The sequence below is a fragment of the Carassius carassius genome, chromosome 9 (assembly GCF_963082965.1).
Source record: "Carassius carassius chromosome 9, fCarCar2.1, whole genome shotgun sequence".
Classification (NCBI taxonomy): Eukaryota; Metazoa; Chordata; class Actinopteri; order Cypriniformes; family Cyprinidae; genus Carassius; species Carassius carassius.
The window spans coordinates 33,597,862-33,619,822 of record NC_081763.1 but is presented as its reverse complement, the minus strand read 5'-3'; the positions used below and the strand labels follow the sequence as shown (position 1 = coordinate 33,619,822).

At 39.5% G+C, this 21,961-nt stretch overlaps 2 protein-coding genes across 5 annotated transcripts; one reads left to right on the top strand and one right to left on the bottom strand.

The window, feature by feature from the left end:
* The first annotated feature begins 473 nt into the window (after positions 1–473).
* LOC132149672 (cdc42 effector protein 1-like) lies at positions 474–13,018 on the top strand. Of its 4 annotated transcripts, none has more exons than XM_059559075.1 (4): positions 474–863; positions 1,869–1,955; positions 3,383–3,864; positions 12,355–13,018. In XM_059559075.1, the coding sequence occupies exons 3-4, from the start codon at positions 3,408–3,410 to the stop codon at positions 12,834–12,836; spliced, it is 939 nt and encodes a 312-aa protein (XP_059415058.1). In that variant the 5' UTR covers positions 474–863; positions 1,869–1,955; positions 3,383–3,407; the 3' UTR covers positions 12,837–13,018. The 4 variants fall into 4 exon arrangements, with proteins under 4 accessions (XP_059415058.1, XP_059415057.1, XP_059415055.1 ...); XM_059559074.1 differs by having other exon boundaries at positions 475–863; positions 1,869–2,304; XM_059559072.1 differs by having other exon boundaries at positions 475–863; positions 1,869–2,340.
* A 6,172-nt stretch (positions 13,019–19,190) lies between these two features.
* Positions 19,191–21,142, bottom strand: LOC132149767 (von Willebrand factor A domain-containing protein 7-like). The gene is made up of 4 exons (XM_059559170.1): positions 20,939–21,142; positions 19,684–19,956; positions 19,511–19,604; positions 19,191–19,357 (listed from the first exon to the last, which is right to left on the bottom strand). Exons 1-4 carry the CDS (start codon positions 21,095–21,097, stop codon positions 19,191–19,193), a joined length of 693 nt encoding a protein of 230 aa, XP_059415153.1. The 5' UTR covers positions 21,098–21,142.
* Between the last annotated feature and the right edge of the window lie 819 nt (positions 21,143–21,961).

Genomic DNA, 21,961 nt, shown 5'->3' with positions numbered 1-21,961 from the left:
ATTCCCCTAATACACTTTCACCATATGCACACAAACATATCCCCATAACTAACAAAAATGAGTTTCATTATGTCATGAAAACCTTAATTCTGAATGCCCTCTAAACATTCAAGTTGTATAGTGTTTAAACGTTTAAAAAGTTTTTGGCATGTTCCATTTTAGCATTTTCTAACATTATGGGAACGTTACTTTTGAATGTTGAGACTACTAATTATTAACATTTTATTTTTATTTTTTAAGTTGCACAAATGACCAACTAATAATAATCTTTTGTGCTAACATTTTGAGAACAGATAGCTTTGAACATTCTATTAATGTTGCTGGAAGAAGGTTTGTTCATAACTTTGAGAGAAGCTTGCAGGAACGTTAGCTAAACTTCAGAGATTGTTCGCTGTTAGCTGGGTAGCACAAACCTCTCACTGTAAACACCTTCATTACACATCTGAAGCTCACCTCCTCCTCAAACTCTTCAAAGCCTGATAGAATATACTCTGTGTTTGGGAGCTTCGTGTTCAGAGGTTGAATGTCCCTGAAGGTCAAGAGGTCATGGCTGATCCAGGATTAAAGCTGAAACGATCTGTGTGAATTCATCCTGGTCTTTTTGAGAGTGACTTGGACTTGGATCATTTCACATTTTACACGTTCACAAACTTCCTGTAAAATGTTTGTATTATTTGTCGTGTCTCTCGGAGTCTTTACTGAACAAAAGTCAACTCTGTTTTTCAGATGCACGCGCCTGACTGTGATTCCGCCGTGCGCATGCGCGTGGTCCTCGCCTCTCGGGAGCGCGCTCAGCGGTGGCGCGTCTGGTCTGGAGTTTATTCATCAACGCTCTCAAACTTCGGTATTATTCTGCGTTTGAGGTAAGATTAAAAGTGTATAACGTTAAAGCAATATAAAATTGGCTTTTTAATGAACATTTGAGCAGAAACATTAGAAACTAATGTGAAAGATTGCTTATTTTATTATGTTATTATGAGTTTGGTTATTGTAAGTAAACAAGTGTTCTTTCGCTAAACTGAAGAGTTTTAAATAAACTGACACGTTATACAGACAATGACATGGTTCAGTTATTAGTTGAAAATCGTAATAGTTGATTTTCTAAAGATTGACTGCAAATTAAAAACGTTTTTTATTTCTCCTGTTGTGTTTCTAAACAGATAAAAAAAAAATACTTAAAATATTTTAATGATGATGCTAGGTATTGTCAGGCTGCCAAGGAGTTGCTATGCAGATGAAAAATCAGGATAAAAAGCATAATGCATGGTCTGTGAGTGAGAGAGAGAGAGCAGCACGAGCTAAATACATCACAGACTGTTCCCATTACTTCCCACTCACTTCCTCCGTCTGTCTGATGGGCTGAACCAGTGTGTGTGTGTGTGTGTGTGTGTGTGTGTGTGTGTGTGTAGAAACGCACAGAGGTGTAATTAAACCCCAGCAACAACAGTCTGGATGGAGAAGTGTGTTTTTACTGTATGTTAATTTGTGTAAATGAGTGTGTCTGTCAGGACAGACTTTAATCTGTACTTTCATGATGATGAAGCATGTTTCACATTATTAGTATATCTCTGAATGTTTTATTATTTTTATTGTATCTTATTTTTGAAATTCCAATTACTCTCAGTTGTGGTTCTAATTATATTTCTCTTACATTAATAATAATTGATACGTTTTTGAAATTATATGGGAATATAGGTAAAAGAAATACTACCATATGTATACATACCATACAGTATACCATATGTATGCATGTATTATAAAATTAATCAGAAAATTGGGGGAAATGTGTCTACTTGCCACAAAAATGTTCATCATAAAGATGACCTGGCATTGCTCTAGTCATCTGGTGTTGACTCTCTCTTTCTCAGGATGCGTGTCACGGTGTGAAAGGATAATACTGACTGACGTGCGGCTAATTGGATTGAGACGGTCCGGCAAGAGGAAGAATAAAAGAAGTGAGTGAGAAAGAGAGAGCGAGGACGAATAATCCAGCTAATCCAGTCGTTCAGACTCCTCTGAGCCACAGACCAAACACAGCGGATCATATGTGCGTCTGATGCGCTTCAGACCGGCTGTTTGGGGGGATCCTGGGATGCTGAAGTCCTGTGGTGGGATTCGGAAACACTAAAGTAACTTCTCAGAGCGCTGGTGGACGTCAGGTGTGTCGGGACTAAACTGAAGGAAAAGGACAATCCTGGATGTCACTCATCTTACAAAACGTCACTTTTCTGGAGAAACGCTGTTCAGCTTTGGTGTGGACATGCACTCAGATGCAGTTTTAAAGGAGACGTAAAAGACTTGATGGTGTGAAACAGATGTTTGGAAGAAGTTCTGCTTGATGTAAATCTGAACGTGTTTCTAAATGTTGTTTAAAGAGAGATTCAGTGATTCTTTTACAAGCATGGCGACACGTTAGATGGTTTTTGAAGTCTTTTTTGTTCAAGAAACATAATTTAGTTCTACCATCAGAGAGAGTGCAGTGTTTTTGCACTCGCTAGAAGGTGTTTAAGTTCTTCGTAAATCCTATTAGGCTTCTTTAACAGGTTATTTATAAACTCCAGCTCGCGATGGGCAGCAGCTCATATATCACAGACGTGTGAACACTTAAAAGCATTTGGGTAACTGTACTAAGTATTCATTAGTAGATATGATGGCATTCATATATTTTACCTGAGAGTTTGTCACGATGCTTCAGTTCTTCAGTGACATTTTTGCAGGATATTATAATCAAAGTGAGATTTTTTGTGTTTTTGCTGCTCTTTCTAAAGTGAATCTGATCAGCTCACAGAAAAACACTTATTAGCTTATTAGCAATTAGCTTAAACTACTGTTTGAATTAATGTCTTTATATTTACATTTATACTATGTTTTTCTGCCATTTTTCTCTCTTTGAATCTATTAAAATGATTTTTTGGAGTTAATTTAGCATTTATTTAGCTGTATTTATCTGGGTTTTTGTTTGCTTCGTTGAGGTAGATTTTTTTATTATTATTATTTTTCAACAAATAATCTTCCTCTAAATATCTTTTAATGATTATTTGACATTAACATTTACTCAAGTGTATTTTTCTGATTGATTAATTGCTTCATAAAACTAACATTAATCCTTTTTAGTATTTTTTCCACCATTGTTTGCTCTCTGGATCTGTTTTCAGAATGATTTGATGTTAATTTTTCTGGGTATTTAATCACTTCGTTAAACTAGTTTTTTAATTTGTAAACAATTTGTTCCACGTGACATTTTTGTTATATTGTCTAATACTTATTTGACATTAATGTGCTATTCATTCTGCTGCAGTCACATCTGGCATCGGTTTTTAATTTGAGGAGCACATCATCTTCAGCTTATATTTTTGACAGACTTTTTGGCTTTGATTTTAAGGATCATTCAAGTCATATTTCTCGCCATGAGTCTGGGTAAGCTGCCGGCGATCAAGGGCCTGGTGTCCACGTCTCAGGGCAAACGGCGGTTTAAGAGTGACCTGTCGGTGGACATGATCAGTCCGCCACTCGGAGACTTCCGCCACACCATGCATGTGGGCCGCGGCGGGGACGTCTTCGGTGACACTTCGTTTCTGAGTAACTACGGCGGATCAAGTAACAGTGATGGGATACGATACCCGGATTCGCCCTCCGGCTCCAAACCAACGCGCTTTTTATCGCGAACCCTGCAGCATGTGAGAAAGACTCCCCTGCCCCGGCTGAGAGGAGGGTCACGTGACTTCTCATCCCCTCCGCCTCCCATCTCACCCATCATTAAAAATGCCATCTCTCTGCCTCAGCTGAACATGAATGACGTCGGTCTGATGAGGGCGCTGCTGCCCACCTCCACCAGCTCACCAGACGAACCACTCTGCTCCTACGGTACCAACACAGACACCACACTTACCAATTATACAACATATATCATTGTTTATCACTAGTCATCGTTATAGTTCTTGTTGTAGATATTTTTATAATTAGCGTAATTGCTTTTTGCCTTGTCTAAAACAGCTCTACTCACACCCGTTTTGGTGTATGTCTCTTTAACCCTCTGGAGTCTAAGGGTATTTTTGGGGCCTGGAGAAGTTTTGCCATGCCCTGACATTTGTGCTTTTTTCAGTTTCTTATAAATATCTAAATGGGTAAAGTCTAATCTCACTGTAATCAGCAAAAACTGGGCTGTAGTAATATGTGAGCAGCATGTATGGACATTAGGGGTGTAACGATACGCGTATTCGTATTGAACCGTTCGGTTCGTTGGACTAATTAATTATATTTGGAAAATAAAAAAAATTGTGAAATATAATGATATGCGTTCAACAAGGTAGCCCAAGAACCCAAACGACGTAACAGGCAACGCCCCTGACACCCCCGAAGAAGAAAAAACACCAACTTCTATGTTTATGTTAGGCTACTCAGTCAGGCGCTCGCTCACTCAGTACGCGCTGAAGGCTCGTTGCAAAATGGCCAAACAGACCAGAAATAGAAGATCCTCCAATAACCAACAGGTCTGGTGTTTGGGTGCACTTTGGATTCCCTGTAAGCTATAATGGTGATGGCAAGAGAGTGGTGGATAAAAAAACAATGATATGTCGCATCTAGGGTACACCAGCGGGAATACAAAAAAAAAAAAAAAACACACCAGCGGGAATACTTGAAACATGTCTACTCATTTACGCCGACATCACCTTAGTGTGTCAGTATCTGGGAAAAGACGGAAAAAAAGAGAAACATACAAGCAACAAACTATCCCCGCAGCATTTAGACAGACATTACCAACGGATTCAAACAGGGCAAAAGACATCACCACGGCGATTGGCTGGCTACATTTACGTTATAGCCGCGGATATGAGACCTTACTATTTACTATTCATTCTATCATCACCATTATAGCTTACAGGGAATCCAAAGTGCACCCAAACACCAGACCTGTTGGTTATTGGAGGATCTTCTATTTCTGGTCTGTTAAACGCATTAGCCATTTTGCACCGAGCCTTCAGCGCGTACTGAGTGAGCAAGCGCCTTACTCTGTAGTGGAAAACGTAGGTTTTAAGAACATGCTTAATGTAATTGAGCCCCGTTACAATATTCCTTCACGAGCCCATTTCAGACAGACCGTAATTCCTGCTTTGTTCCAAAAAACATAAGCCCTATAGAGAACCAATTGAGTAAAAACACACTCAATATAAAGAGTTATAGAGTTCCATATAAAAAGTTACATCTTTGTATTTGTTCATAACTATAACATTTTAATTTTTTTTTATAAGGAGCTGTTTTTGTTTTATACAAAATGCTGCTAAGAAAACACCATAGAAGATGGGTAAAGAATAGCTCCATCATTGTTCAATGTAAAAAAAAAACATACTTTGTTAGTTTTAATAAATTAAACATTTTTTAAAAATCAAGGAAATTTATCTGCCAATTTTTTTCTTTTTGCTGTATCTAAAATGTACCGAACCCTACCGAACCGAACCGTGACACCAGTGTATCGTATCGAACCGAACCGTGAATTTTGTGAACCGTTACACCCCTAATAGACATGATTGTGTTTTTGAGAAAAAAAATGTTATGCGTGGTTAGTGAAAAACTAAAAATGTTAAATCACTTGAATAAGGCCATAAAACACATAAAGAACAATGGTTCCCGGGACTTTTGAGAACTGGAGCTTGTAGCCTAGAATTTTTCTTTCTAAATTATGTGAAAATCATCTTGTTTACTCACTTACAGAAAACAATATATTGATTTAAATTTTATAAGACACTTTTGTTGGTAAAAGTCATATGCGAGTAGGCGTCAACAATCAGGATATCATTGTGATTTACACCTGAGAAGACAAAGGCCTGCATAATGAGCTGCATAATGAGCTGCATAATGAGCTGCATAATGAGCTGCATAATGAGCTGCATAATGAGCCTTTCAGTCAGCTGTGTGACTGAGAGGGAAGAGTTACAAAAAAGAATGTGAGGACAAAATAAATCTATATAATTTTATGTTTGTAGTTTATTCAGAATATATTTAATTATCCCACAACATAATTTAATATCCACTTGGGGGAGCAGTTAAACAGTTTATTAGGAACAATCAAAGCTGACTTTCAAACAAATTGTTTTGCATCATTACTCCAGTCACACAATCCTTCAGAAATCCTTTTAACAGTAGTATTCAGTTAGTATTGAGTATTCACGGAGTTACAGTGCATTTTAATGATGTGTTTGTAAATGAAGATCAGCACAGGCAAAGGCTGCAGACAGCACACCTTGTTTGTTATCCTTATTTTATAAGTGCACAAAGTTTTGTTGTTATTATGTATACAAAAAAGTAGACCCTTTACAGATTCGATTGATGTATTGCTCTTATCTGTACGATTAAAACTGAAAGTGTAATTTAAGTTCTTTTCGGGGTTATCAGGAGAAAATGACTCATAACGCATATCAGCGTTAATCGACTCCAGAGTTAAATGATAATGATTTACTTTGCACCCCACCCCCCTTCTGGGATTTCCACTAAAAATAAAATAAATCCACTCCTCTCTCGTCTCCTCTGAGACTGGGACTCTAAATAGTGATTTGTTTTCATCTGTGCAGCCAACGGGAGAACATTTAGCATGTTTTCCGCTAAATTTTGCCGTGGCGTCTGAACAAGTCTGAGTTGGTAGATGCACTGGACACTCAATTATAGCATTATAGACATTTCGAGACTCACATCTGTAACAAAATGCAGTTGCAGGTTCCTAAAAATGACAACATGAACACAAGACACTCAATTATATCGTTGAAACATGGAAAAAGTTAAGATTTTCATCCGGTGAACCCTTTAAAATCCTATTCCAGGGGTGGAGGAATGGGTCCTTCAGATCATTGCATATATATATATATATATATATATATATATATATATATATATATATATATATATATATATATATATATATATATATATATATATATATTTCGTCATCTTTTATTCCTTTTTTCCATCACCATATCTATTTAAGGTCTCTATAGAGCACTGGTACTCCAGATTTGGAAATCTGAAAAAGTGTGTACTTTGATCATAATTTAGCTTACATTTTTTATGTATGAGTTTTGGCATAGAGAGATCCAGGACCAACCTGAGAGCAAATCAAAGTGAGGAAAAGATTGTATTTGAGTCCTTAACGTGGTTGCATTCACACAATACAGTTATTTAGGGGGGGGGGTGACAACCACATTCTGTGACCAAACACTGTTCTTCACTGGAGTGGTTTCCATCAGTTTCGTGTTCTGTGCATGACTCAAAAGCAGTGTCATGTGCGAGATACATATACAAGCTTACTGTTAGCTGCTGTTTGAATGGGACGTTTCAAGACTCACATCTGTCAGGAAATGCGGTTGTCTATCCCTAAACTGACAATGTGAACGTGGCCATAGTTAACGTTGCGATAACTTTCATTTCTGGCACTTTGGCATTTTTAAACTGTGTTGGAGATGTTAGCGTGTCTCTAATATTATCGGTCACAAACATGGTCCCTGCACGATCTAATGTGTGTAATGTCTTATTAACAACACACTGTCATGTGTAGTGTGCAATGCATTTCTTCTCCCTCTTCACATTTCGTTGGTTTTCTCAACTGCTAAAGAAAATCTTAAGCCTTGTCAAAACTCCTAACATTTTAGGGTCTTAAGAGCTCTTTTAAGCGTTAAGATTATTTTTGAATTACTTTCTTCTTTACCAGGATCTTTTATTAAATTTTTAAAGAAAACACCCACATTTCTAAGAATTTTGTCACAAGGATCAACTCTTAGCACCAACAGTTTTCATGAATATAGCGCCAGGACTTCATACTCCACTCCTCTCTCCTCACCTGTGTTTCTCTCAGGAGGAGAAGACACCTCCTGCGCCACAGTTTTAGTCATGGCTTTGGTCTTTTTGGTTTCTCCACCAAAACAACTAAACTTACATAATGGTTCAGCCGGAAATGAACAGATACTGCAATCATAATCAAATTAAATTCCAATACACTATTTCTATGTAAACACTTCATACGTTTTTCCTTATGTAAATATATCTCTTTCTAATTCATCTTGATTGGTCTGTTGTTTGAAACTGACATTGATCTGCTGTACTATGTCTGAAGTTGAGCTATTTTTAACTTGACACTGTATCTTTAAAACATCCAAACTCAAAAAGGAGACATTGAGAAAACAGTGATACGATCTATAGTGACCAAATACACAGACAGACTGACCTTTGATCAGTTTGTGCACTAACACACACACATACAGACACACACACACCTGAAGAAAAGTTAGCAGAGACTCTACATAGTTGAGTGTATGAGGGGAAAGTGCAGTGATGTTTTCGGTGGTGTGTGTGTGTGTGTGTGTGTGTGTGTGTGTGTGTGTGTGTGTTTAATGTCTCTGGAATTCTGGAATTTCCTTTATTCTGGGAACCCAAAACCAACTCTGGAAGACTGACACAAAGACCACTAAATGAAACGCACATACTGCACGTTGGTCTTGTCCTGCCACTTACTGGACATTGACTGCAACACAAGAATCAATGACTCTGATTTCAGATTTTCATGTAGCTCCTATGTGCTGCTGTCATTAAAACAAAAGATACACAAAACAAATATGCAGATTTTATATTTCATTTACATTTATGCATTTGGCAGGCACTGTTATTCATAGCGAATTTTACTCCAATTAAGATATAAATTTAAATTAATTTTGATTCTCAAATTTATATTATAGTTTTTTCTAATACAACTTCTCACTCAAACGGTTAGGCCGAGAATATATCCTTTGTGATGAAAATATGAAGTGCATAAAGATTCAAATAAATAAACATAACTTTTACGGACCTCCTGAATATACATGCATATTAGTTTTTAGTACTATATATGGTAACACTTTAGAATAGGTTAGAATATTAGCCATGTATTAGTGCTAATTAAGAATATATTAATGCCTTATTCTACTTGACCTTATTCTACATCCCTAATCTTACCCAATAACTAAACCTAACAACTACCTTACTAACTATTAATAAGCAGCAAACTAAGAATTTATTGAGAGAAATGTGGTATTTAATAGTTAACAAGTGTTACCTATTCTAAAATGTTACACAAAAAATCTTACTAAAACTTAAAAGTACTAAAGTGTATAATAAGCCCCAAGAGATCTTGTTTTCTCAAACTTTATGCCAAGGATATACTTTGTAATTAAATGTTGTTGTTTTTTTATTAAAAAAAAAACCTATGCATTTTAAATATATTAATTAGATAAAATGAGAATTGGGGGTTTAAACGTGCCATTATATTATTATGGCGCTCCCTACGCTCCCTCTCTCCATCTCGCCTATCTTCTGTGGTTTCATCCTCGCTTCCTGCACTCTCTCAGTTCTCTGCTCTGGACACGAACAGCGCTATGGACACTCTTTGCTCCACTTTAACATCTTGCTTGGATAATTATTGCCCACTGTTGTCTAGACCAGCATGCACCTCCCCATCTGCCCCCTGGCTGTCTGAGGTTCTCCATGAACATCGCTCTAAACTCAGGGCTGCAGAGAGCAAATGGCATAAATCAAGAAACTCTACTGACCTCAGTGTGTATCAGTCTCTCCTCTCTTCCTTCTCTGCAAATGTCTTCATGGCTAAAACATCCTACTACCACAACAAAATTAACAGTTGTTGTGACGCTCGGACACTCTTCAAGACTTTCTCTTCTCTTCTTAATCCACCGCCACCACCTCCTCCATCGACTCTTACAGCGGATGACTTTGCAGTTTTCTTCACAAATAAGATTAGATCCATCAGTGACCAATCTCCACACCGCAGACTGAGGACAACTTCACAATGACCGATGCACACTCTTTCTCCTCCTTCACACTCTCAGAGATGGACGTCCACAAACTTCTCCTGTCCAATCATCCTACTACTTGTCCACTTGATCCGATCCCCACTTACTTCCTTCAAGCGATCTCTTCTTCAGTTATACCTTCGCTTACTCACGTTATCAACTCCTCTCTTCACTCTGGAACATTTCCCTCAGCATTCAAGCAGGCTCGGGTAAGCCCACTGCTCAAGAAACCATCTCTAAATCCAGCGCTTCTTGAAAACTACAGACCGGTATCCCTTCTTCCATTCACTGCAAAGACACTTGAGCGAACTGTGTTCAACCAGCTTTCTATGTTCCTTGTACAGAACAACTTCCTGGACAGCAACCAATCTGGCTTTAAAAGTGGCCACTCAACTGAGACTGCTCTGCTCTCGGTTACTGAAGCCCTGCGACTAGCAAGAGCAGGTTCAAAATCCTCGGTACTCATCTTACTGGACCTTTCTGCTGCTTTTGACACTGTTAATCACCAGATTCTCCTGTCCACCCTCAGAAAGATGGGCATCTCTGGAACAGCACTCCTGTGGGTTAAGTCCTACCTCTCTGACAGATCCTTCAGTGTGTCTTGGAGGGGTGATGTTTCAAAGTCACACCACCTTGCTACTGGGGTTCCTCAAGGCTCAGTACTTGGACCACTTCTCTTCTCCATCTACATGACATCATTAGGATCTGTCATTCAGAAGCATGGCTTTTCTTATCACTGCTACGCTGATGACACCCAACTCTACCTCTCATTCCAACCCGATGACCCGACGGTAGCTGCTCGCATTTCAGCCTGTCTGAGTGACATCTCTAGCTGGATGAATGACCATCACCTTCAGCTTAACCTTACGAAGACAGAACTCCTGGTGATTCCAGCTTACCCATTGCTTCATCACAACTTCTCTATACAGCTGGGCTCATCAACCATTACTCCTTCGAGGACAGCCAGAAACCTAGGAGTTGTGATGGATCATCAGTTAAGCTTCACAGACCACATTGCTACAACTACCCGGTCCTGCAGGTTTGCCTTATACAACATTAGGAAGATTAGACCCTTCCTTTCAGAGCAAGCAACCCAACTTCTTGTCCAAGCTCTTGTTCTCTCCAGACTGGACTATTGTAATGCTCTCCTGGCGGGCCTTCCTGCATGTATGCCATGCCATGGCCGGCAGCCATATCACCCTGGAGCCCAAGACTGGTTTCCCACTGAAGCTAAGCATGGCTGAGCCTGGTCAGTACCTGGATGGGAGACCTCCTGAGAAAACTAGGTTGCTGCTGGAAGAGGTGCTAGTGAGGCCAGCAGGGGGTGCTCACCCTGTGGTCTGTGTGGGTCCTAGCGCCCCAGTGTAGTGATGGGGACACTATACTGTCAACAAGCACCATTCTTCGGATGAGACGTTAAACCGAGGTCCTGACTCTCTGTGGTCATTAAAAATCCCAGGATGTCTTTCGAGCAGAGTAGAGGTGTGACCTCGGCATCCTGGCTAAATTCGCCCATTGGCCTCCGACCATCATGGCCTCCTAACAATCCCCATATCTGCTGATTGGCTTCATCACTCTATCTCCTCTCCACCAGTAAGCTGGTGTGTGGTGGGCGTTCTGGCGCACTATGGCTGCCGTCGCATCATCCAGGTGGATGAGGAGATACCCCCTGTCTATGTAAAGCGCTTTGAGTACCCAGAAAAGCGCTATATAAATGTAATGAATTATTATTAATTATTATTATGTACTGTCAGGCCTCTGCAATTGATCCAGAATGCAGCAGCGAGGGTTGTCTTCAATGAGCCAAAAAAAGCTCACGTTACTCCTCTCCTCATCAGGTTACACTGTCTACCAGTAGCTGCTCGCATCAAATTCAAGGTACTGATGCTTGCCTACAAGACGACCACTGGCACGGCACCAACTTACCTAAACTCATTGGTTAAATCTTATGTGCCCTCCAGAAGTTTGCGCTCTGCAAGTGAACGATGCCTTGTGGTGCCATCCCAAAGAAGTTCAAAATCGCTCTCACGGACCTTTTCCTGGACTGTGCCCAGCTTGTGGAATGACCTCCCAATCTCAATTCGTACAGCTGAGTCTTTACTCATTTTCAAGAAACATCTAAAGACTCATCTTTTTCGCCTGCACTTAACCAACTAACACTAGCACTTTTCCTTTTCTTGTCTTTTCATTTTATATTTAAAAAAAAAATCTACCGATGCGTTCTATACTAGACTAACTGAGACTTGTCATGGCACTTGTATACTGTTGTTGTTCTCTTGTTGACCTGACTGCTTCTGTTGTTCTCATTTGTAAGTCGCTTTGGATAAAAGCGTCTGCTAAATGATTAAATGTAAATGTAAATTATTATGACATATAAACAATGCAGAAAAAAAACCATAAGCTTCAGGCAAAATGTATTTATTTATGTCTTGTTTTATAGTGATCTTCTAAGTTCTTGCACACTTATCAAATGTGGTAATGTTTTAAAATGTCTGCAGAAACATGTGATTTCTCCTCTTGTCTCCTGCAGGTCTTCGTTCTGGTTTCGTCACGCTGCCTCGTTCATCTCGTCTCGACCAGAGCTTTGCAGAAACATCTGAGTTGCTCAGCTTAGATAGTCGACGTAGTTCCTTACCTGAGAACAACGAGGTCTCAATGACACGATCTGATTCGCTCTCGTCCTTCACGGTGGACCTCGGCCCCTCCCTCATGAGTGAGGTGTTGGAGTTGATTGACAGCTCCTGCTGCCTCATTAGGAGCCATCAAGATCAGGAGGAGGAGGAGGAAGAAGAGCAGCAGAGTTCTGTGTTTGAGATGGATCATGAATGTCAGACAACTCCGATTGCAGCAGACGTCACCATCGAGCCCAGGAGGTTTCGGCAGGCTGCTAGCGTGCTAGCACGTCACTTTGGAGGAGGAAAACCTGAAGAGGAGCGTCAGAGACCGTCCTCTTTCAGACACACAAGGACGCCATACAGCTTCACTGAAACAGAGGATGAAATCAAAGTATGAATATCAGTAATTAAACATAAGGACAGTTATGATATTAAAAACCAGTTTGATTTAAAAAATATATATTACAGTCTTTATAAGTCCAATTGAAATACATTTTGAAAATAAGAATCCAGGGATTTTTATTTGGACAATTTAAAGGACTTGAAAGAGACGAATGGAGAGCCATCTTTCTCTATTAACAAACATCATTCAGATGAACAAACATTCAGCTGTAAATTGATTTAATCTTGGAATCAAGTATTCGTTAAAACTGTTCTGTATGATATTTTCACAAGTACATTTATATTTCAATGTTGTTTAAATATGCATATGCATTTACAAAACCAAAAGGCAATAACCAGGATCTTAAGCGTCTACAGTTAATTAGATATAGATCTACAGTAGATCTGTCTGCTAAAGCCAGTGTGAACACAACGACATTCATGTTATTTGTCATTTTTTTTCCATTGTGACATTTAGATTTTATAAACCAATTCCAGTTGTATATTTTACCAGAATAATTGGTCCAGTTTTATACTTAATGCTGACAGATATTCTTATTTCTGAGCGAACAAGTAATATTAATCACAAATTAATAATATTCATATATGCAGTGAATATATGCAGAATTAATTTAGGAGTTTCTTATATAGTAGAAAAGTGTATATAATTTACTGTTAATAAGTGTTAAATAAAATAAAAAAAGTTTAGGAACATGCACATGTCATTGTTTTTAATTCTTAAAGGACAATGTGCTTTTAAAAATATCTCTTGACATTTTTTGTTTTGTTTTACAAATAAAGTATGGGCCAGTGTGTGCTGTGATTGTTGAGTTGTGCCATTGTGTTGTGATTGGAGAGCTGGTCCAGTGTGTGCTGTGATTGGTGAGCTGGGCCAGTGTTTGATGTGATTGGAGAGCTGGGCCAGTGTGTGCTGTGATTGGTGAGCTGGGCCAGTGTGTGCTGTGATTCGTGAGCTGGGCCAGTGTGTGCTGTGATTGGTGAGCTGGGCCAGTGTGTGCTGTCATTGTTGAGTTGGGCCAGTGTGTTATAATTGGTGAGCTGGGCCAATGTGTGCTGTGATTGGAGAGCTGGGCCAGTGTGTGCTGTGATTGGAGAGCTGGGCCAGTGTGTGCTGTGATTGGTGAGCTGGGCCAGTGTGTGCTGTGATTGGAGAGCTGGGCCAGTGTGTGCTGTGATTGGTGAGCTGGGCCAGTGTGTGCTATGATTGTTGAGTTGGGCCAGTGTGTTATGATTGGTGAGCTGGGCCAGTGTGTGCTGTGATTGGAGAGCTGGGCCAGTGTGTGCTGTGATTGGTTCATAACAATCATAACAAACTGGCCCAACTCAACAATCACAGCACACACTGGCCCAGCTCACCAATCACAGCACACACTATGATTGGTGAGCTGGGCCAGTGTGTGCTGTGATTGGAGAGCTGGGCCAGTGTGTGCTGTGATTGGTTTGCTGGGCCAGTGTGTGCTGTGATTTGTGAGCTGGACCAATGTGTGCTGTGATTGGTTAGTTGGGCCAGTGTGTTGTGATTGGAGAGCTGGGCCAGTGTGTGCTGTGATTGGTGAGCTGGGCCAGTGTGTGCTGTGATTGGTGAGCTGAGCCAGTGTGTGCTGTGATTGGTGAGCTGGGCCAGTGTGTGCTGTCATTGTAGAGTTGGGCCAGTGTGTTATAATTGGTGAGCTTGGCCAATGTGTGCTGTGATTGGAGAGCTGGGCCAGTGTGTGCTGTGATTGGAGAGCTGGGCCAGTGTGTGCTGTGATTGGTGAGCTGGGCCAGTGTGTGCTGTGATTGTTGAGCTGGGCCAGTGTGTGCTGTGATTGGTTTGCTGGGCCAGTGTGTCCTGTGATTTGTGAGCTGGACCAGTGTGTGCTGTGATTGGTTAGTTGGGCCAGTGTGTTGTGATTGGAGAGCTGGGCCAGTGTGTGCTGTGATTGGTGAGCTGGGCCAGTGTGTGCTGTGATTGTTGAGTTGGGCCAGTGTGTTATTATTGGTGAGCTGGGCCAGTGTGTGCTGTAATTGGAGAGCTGGGCCAGTGTGTGCTGTGATTGGTTTGCTGGGCCAGTGTGTGCTGTGATTTGTGAGCTGGGCCAATGTGTGCTGTGATTGGTTAGTTGGGCCAGTGTGTTGTGATTGGTTAGTTGGGCCAGGGTGTACTGTGATTGTTGAACTGGGCCAGTGAGTGCTGTGATTGGTTAGTTGGGCCAGGGTGTACTGTGATTGTTGAACTGGGCCAGTGAGTGCTGTGATTGGAGAGCTGGGCCAGTGTGTGCTGTGATTGGAGAGCTGGGCCAGTGTGCTGTGGTTAATCAGCTGGGCCAGTGTGTGCTGTGATTGGAGAGCTGGGCCAGTGTGTGCTGTGATTGGAAAGCTGGGCCAGTGTGTGCTGTGATTGGTTGGCTGGGCCAGTGTGTGCTGTGATTTATGAGCTGGGCCAATGTGTGCTGTGATTGGTTAGTTGGGCCAGTGTGTTATGATTGGTTAGTTGGGCCAGGGTGTACTGTGACTGTTGAACTGGGCCAGTGAGTGCTGTGATTGGTTAGTTGGGCCAGGGTGTACTGTGATTGTTGAACTGGGCCAGTGAGTGCTGTGATTGGAGAGCTGGGCAAGTGTGTGCTGTGATTGGTGAGCTGGGCCAGTGTGCTGTGATTAATCAGCTGGGTGAGGGTGTGCTGTGATTGCTTGAGCTGGCCCAGCTGGGCCAGGGTGTGTTATGATTGGTCAGGGTGTGCTGTGATTGTTGAGCTGGGCCAGGGTGTTCTGTGATTGGTTTGATGGGCCAGTGTTTGATGTGATTGGTTAGTTGGACCAGGGTGTACTGTTATTGTTGAGCTGGGCCAGTGTGCTGTGATTGGTGAGCTGGGCGAGTGTGTGCTGTGATTGGTGAGCTGGGCCAGTGTGCTGTGATTAATCAGCTGGGTGAGGGTGTGCTGTGATTGCTTGAGCTGGGCCAGGGTGTGTTATGATTGGTTAGCTGGGTGAGGGTGTGCTGTGATTGGTTAGCTGGGTGAGGGTGTGTTGTGATTGGTGAGCTGGGCCAGTGTGTGCTGTGATTGGTGAGTTGGGCCAGGGTGTGCTGTGATTGGTTAGCTGGGCCAGGGTTTGCTGTGATTGGTTAGCTGGGACAGTGTGCTGTGATTGGTGAGTTGAGCCAGTGTGCAATACCCCTTTGGTCAAGAAATGTCATGCCCCTTATCATAGCCGCCTGCTAGATTCAGTGTAAATATTGCTTCAAAATCAAATCAATTTGAGCGCGATTTAAGCAGGAGTTGTAGGTGGGGGGAGTTAATGAACAGTGCTCTCTTCCGTCCTCAACACCCATGGCTGAACTGCCCTTGAGCAAGGCACTGAACTCCCAGTTGCTCCCCAGGCACTGGATATAGCTGCCTCCTGCTCCAGGTGTGTGTTCACTTCTCACTACTGTGTGTGTGCATTTGGATGGGTTAAATGCAGAGCACCAATTCAAAGTATGGGCTACCATACTTGGGAAATGTCACGACTTTTACTTTTTTTCACTTTCATTATTAAGATGCTTTGTTGGATGTTTATAGCACTCTGCTTATCTGCGAATGTCATGTGACTAGCGGGATTTGTATGAGTCTTCAAATGCATTTGCACATGTTACAGGCCAGCTGATAAGATGGGGTGGTGGGGTGGTGGGGTGGTGCTAGGGCAGTGGATAAGACACATGTCTTTGGTGTGAGAGACCCGGGTTCGAATCCACTGTGAGACACCAATGTGTTCCTGAGCAAGACACTTAACCCCTAGTTGCTCCAGAGGTGTGCGACCTCTGACATATGTGGCAATTGTAAGTCGCTTTGGATAAAAGCGTCAGCTAAGTGAATAAATGTAAATGTAAATAAGAGCTGTGCAGGAAAACCTCACTCCCTTGATCTCAAGAGGTGCATTAGAAACTGACACAATAGAGGCAGCGGACTAGAGTCCTAGTTAGTGTCTCTGCTTCCCATCCCAGAAATGCTGGTTCGAGAGCGCATGGGGTTACACACAGAGGAAACTAGACTGATGGTCCAAACTAAATTTGCTACAACAACTGTAAAGTATTTTATAGAAATAAAAGATTCCTTTGCATATGCATTGATTTAATGAGCAATTCTTATCATTGAAATTGAAAATCCACAATCAGCAATCATAGATAACATTTTGAAACAAATCTGGCAATTTGTACATGAGTACGGGAGACTAGATGAAAATTCAGAAACTGTCATTCTAAAACAGTGTTTCTCAACCCTGGTCTTGGGCGGCACCATGCAAATTTTGTGTGTCTCCCTAAATCAAACATTAATTTAAACTCATTTGCTCATTAGAAAAAACTCCAGGAACTGAAGTAGGTGCGTTAGATAAGGGAGATATGCAAAATGTGCAGTGTTGGAGTGCGCTCAGGATTGGGAAACATGGTTCTAAAACATACTATCATAACTTTCTATATTCCATTTGGAATGTATGTCTAAGTGTTAGTTATAATTTGTAAATCTGAACAGTTCTAAAAGCATTCAAATTAGCTTTATAATAAACATTGACCCGAGTGATATTATATACATGTACTGTTGATTTTGATTTGCCACATTTAATCATTGGATGGAAAGGCACACAAGAGAGATAAAAAGCAAAAAGATTCAGATGTTTAGACATTTTAGAAAATGTTAATCTGTTAGTTCAACTTCCACAACTTCATTTGGGCTCTCGCTTGCATCTGGATATCTGGATTTAAAGACAGAAAAAAGAAGAGCTTTCCATTTTCAGGCCGGCCTTACTTCATCAAGTCCCACCAGTCTGAGAGATGACAGAAAGACAAAAAACACAATTATTACTTTGTTAACTCTGCCTGCATATTCAGTGTGTAGATTTTTATACATCCAGTACAAGAAGGCTTTGACTTTTCCATTGTATTCAACATTATTTTATTCATCCATTATACTGAAGAGACCTTTTTTGAAAGATATAGTTGTTGTTTTTTGTTGTTGTTGTTTTTGTTTTATTTTGGTTTTAGAACATATAAATGATTGCACTCCTTACAAATCAACTCTTTCTTTTTTTCACTGGCATTGTCTGTCTCTTTGACGAGTGCATCTTTGAGTTTATTGTTACGTCCTGTGACGTAGTCTTGTGTTTGTATTGGGCTGGTGAACGTGTTCTCTTTTTTATCTCTCTTTCTTTAATGCAACACTCCAAATCGTCCGCAGCTGATGTTAACTAGCAAGAGTGTGGCTTTTCTGTTGGCAGCCTGCAGCAAAGAGACTGTGATCGACAGGAATCCCTCTCCAGCTATCACAGACATTGTTGTGTGAATTGCTGTTGAAAAGAGAACTTTTATTCTGTTGTGAAACCTGTTGTCTGAGTACAACGACCATTTAGACTGGGTGAGTTTTAAACCGTGTAGGGAGACTGGCGCTAATTCATTTGGATTATTCATCCCTAAACTTTTCTCCTGTTTATTTCCTGCTAGTCAGGGAGAAAGTTAAGACGGCTGTCTTTTACTTATTTTATTTTTTAGGTAATTTATCTAGGTTTAAACTTTTAGGACTAATCAGATACTCTAAGAATTTTACTGACGTTGTAATGGAGTCATTTTCTCTTAAGGCTGATCCTCTTATATGGCTACTACACATAAAGCCATTGTTCAGATGATGCATTTTAAAACTGTTCTTTTGTCCTTCAAATGCTCTTGTTTTTTCAGTGCCACTGTTGTTAGTTCCAAAACTTGAGTGGCTTGAGTTGATAGCATACAAAAGCAGTTAAAAATAACTTTATTAGAGAAAGAGCTATTTATTTTCCCAGAAAAAATTTTTAACACCTTAGAAAATTTATCAAAGATCAGATTCAAGCGTTCAACAGCCCAGTAGTATAATGTGAAGATGCACACTACACAAAGGTGTCTATCTGTCTCTCTCTGATTTGAAATGCTAAAACAATAGATGTAAGATTGAAAATAAAGATCAATGTTTGTTAGTGGATCATACTGCTAGTTAATGTGATTTTTGTACATGTGTGAACTTGAGGAGAAACTAGGTGTGTTTGACTTGAAGCAGCACTGTGGAGAAGGATCAGTGTATGACAACGAAGTACCACAAGAGCGAATCAACAGTTAATAAAGTTGATTTGACTTGACTGGGTGAAGATGGGTTAGATGAGTTCTGTACCTGAGAAACCTGGGGCCATCATTGTTCTTCCAGATCTTCTCCAGCAGCTGCACACTGGCAGCAATGCCAACGTCTGCAGCTTTATTATGCAGTGAACCATGACAAGAAGCACTGAAATCCTTATTAATACCACTCGGGAAATCACGAAAACCTCCATGGCTGCACTTCCCTGTCAACCATGATAGTTGGTACGGTCACTTTATTTAACAGACGAGCATTTGGAGGCTTTGAATAATGTGATTAAGAGTTTTTCCTTTTGGGTTGGATTTTCTTGTGTATCCTGATGTCAGTATCTTTCGCTCGAGAATGTCTTTCTTAACTTTTAAATCTACTCCATCGGGATTGTCCTCGCATGTTTTTGTGTTCTTATCTTGTGGAAGGTTTTATAAAAATAAAAATTATCTATCAAATAATCATAATTTTAACAAATGAGGATGTTCTAAAAGCTGCTTCTGTCAGCTTTATCTCACTGCTGGGTGCACATGTGTGAGCGCACACACACACACACACACACACACTTAACCTGCAGGGTTGGGTATGTTCTCGTCTGAATTGATCAGGGCAGTACATGGTTCAGTGTTTCCCATCTCTATCCAGTTACTGTGGCTGTAGAAATCCTTTCATTTATAAGACAAGTTATTAAATATTCAGATGTTCGGATCTTATGTTTAATGAAGTATCAATCAAACTTTATACCTGTAAAGTATGCATGATTTCCCCAAGTTTCTTTCTTGCATCATCAAATAGGTTTCTGTTCATTTGGTCTATAGTTGTATGTATTCCTTTGGTTATAAGCTCTTTTCCCTCCTTAAACATCTCGTTGTCAAAGTGATGATGTGGACTAGCAGAATATGTCAGGTCTGTCATCACGTTATAATAGAGGATAACTCTTATACCTCTTTGAAAATGACTTTCATGCTCCTGTTTTTTGCAAGCCCTTGCCAGTGATTTTACATCCAGTTTATTTGGCTGTTCAGAAAAAAAACAATACAAAAAAGTATGTGTGTACTTACAAAGTAAGTATGTGTGTGTGTGACAAAAAAGTAAATATAATACTGAATAAATTAATCCTGTCAGGGAGGGTTTGGTCACATAGAAATACATTCATTCAACAATATTGAATTTCCGTTAACAAATTGTGTTGTATGATGGAACTAGTCACAGATGATGTGATATATGTATAGATGATATATATATATATATATATATATATATATATATATATATATATACACACATCATTGAATAAGACAATACAAGCTAATACCTAGCAGCAGCACATATTAGCATGCTAAATGCTAAGTAGTTTATTAAGTGCCGAGTAAAGCAGTGAAAAACATTCTCTTACATAAACTGATTATTTTCAATCAGTTTAAACATAGAAATAGTTAATGACCATATGTGAATTCTGCAAATTTACAGCAACGCATTAAACTTATAAAACAAAAAAGGTAAAAATATTGAAATTGTATGCTTTAGATTTTCATGATTAAACATTTTACATGCTGTAAGTTTGTGAAACTTGCTAGCAATTAGTAAAATAATAATAAACACTATTTAAAGAGGATGCTTTTTTCAAAGTGAGAATTTTTTCAAAGTTTAAACGTATAATCAAAATCTCCACATCAGTTTGAATTGAAATATAAATGAACATTAAACACTATCGAGTCAAATTCTTTCTCAAAAATACATCAAATAATATTTACTTTTTAACAAGTTTGCTTACTAGGCCCCATAAAAACATGCTTGGAAATATCATCAAGAGTGGAAATGCTTTTCAACTACAGTACTTGATTGGTTCACATTCATGATTTTTTCTGTTATCCTGCACATTTTATGTAATCACATTAATCGTGAGCAAATAAACAGCTAAAAAGATACATTTTGTTGTGTAGATCACAAATTATATGACTGAAAAAAGGACAATCTGTTCATATTGTCAGTTTCATACCTCTTGAAATCGCCTATCCATGCTCTTGCGGACTTCTTTAGTTACACGTAAAATGGCAATTCTTGTGATCTCTTGATGATTTTTGGAATTATCTTTTCTCAAGATATAAAAGTTCTGAACACCGATCAGAAAACTCAGCAGAACAAATAGGCTCCTCATTGTCAGATGATTATGAATATGAAGAAAAACTCACAATAGCATTGACTTTCTAGAAATACAGAACAGTGTTTGGTCAAACATTCTTAAGTAAAGGAAATAAATTGGTAATAGTAGAAAGATTTATTAATAAAATAAAATAAAAATTAAATAACTTTTTGAAAAGTTGATATTTTATTATTTAGTAGTTTGTTTTAAGTATGTAGAATCTTACCTCAACGTTCCCTCGGTCCATTAAGTTAATCTTAAACTACTGTAGATTTAGAAATATATATATATATAGCAGAAATATTTATATACGTCGTCAGTGAGCTGCTAAATTTGCTCACTGTCCAAAGATATGAGCTTTTGCATGAGTATCACAACAGTATACTTTGCCTAAACTGGCTGTCTTTCATTTACATGTACATGATCATTTACATCTTATGCTAGATAATTCAAAGTGTTCTACATAAGAACTACTACAGAGTCAGGAAAAAAGTTAACGATAAATGTAAGGGCTATTTTTAATGTCCTGCTGCTGAGTGGTTTCCCTTACAAGAATGGCCTGTGCTATTCCATTTAGTAAAACATTAAAAGTACTACACAAAGTAGTGTGCTCCTTTTAGCATTTGTGTTGTATTTGTATGTAATATACAATATCTGTGATGGTCCGGTTTCATATTTCTTCAGTAATACCTGACTTTCCTTTAGTAATCCTGTGGTCCTTTTGTTATATTTTTGTGATATTCCTGCAATAATTTAGCAGGATTACTTTCGAGAAGTTCATGGTAACACTTAATATGCTATGATATTACTTCAAGAAAACCCTGGTTTGTCTGTCATAAACCTGTGGTATTACTACTTGTAATAATCTCAATGTTACAC

What these genes read in the sequence shown, in the direction of transcription:
- LOC132149672 (XM_059559072.1), top strand. An exon ending in CGAACCACTCTGCTCCTACG is followed by an intron (nt 3,865 to 12,354) that starts GTACCAACACAG and finishes TGTCTCCTGCAG; the next exon opens with GTCTTCGTTCTGGTTTCGTC.
- LOC132149767 (XM_059559170.1), bottom strand. Translation starts at nt 21,097, where the DNA reads ATGAGGAGCCTATTTGTTCTGCTGAGTTTTCTGATCGGTGTTCAGAAC. An exon ending in AAATCATGCATACTTTACAG is followed by an intron (nt 19,605 to 19,683) that starts GTATAAAGTTTG and finishes TATAAATGAAAG; the next exon opens with GATTTCTACAGCCACAGTAA. An exon ending in GAACATACCCAACCCTGCAG is followed by an intron (nt 19,358 to 19,510) that starts GTTAAGTGTGTG and finishes ACCTTCCACAAG; the next exon opens with ATAAGAACACAAAAACATGC.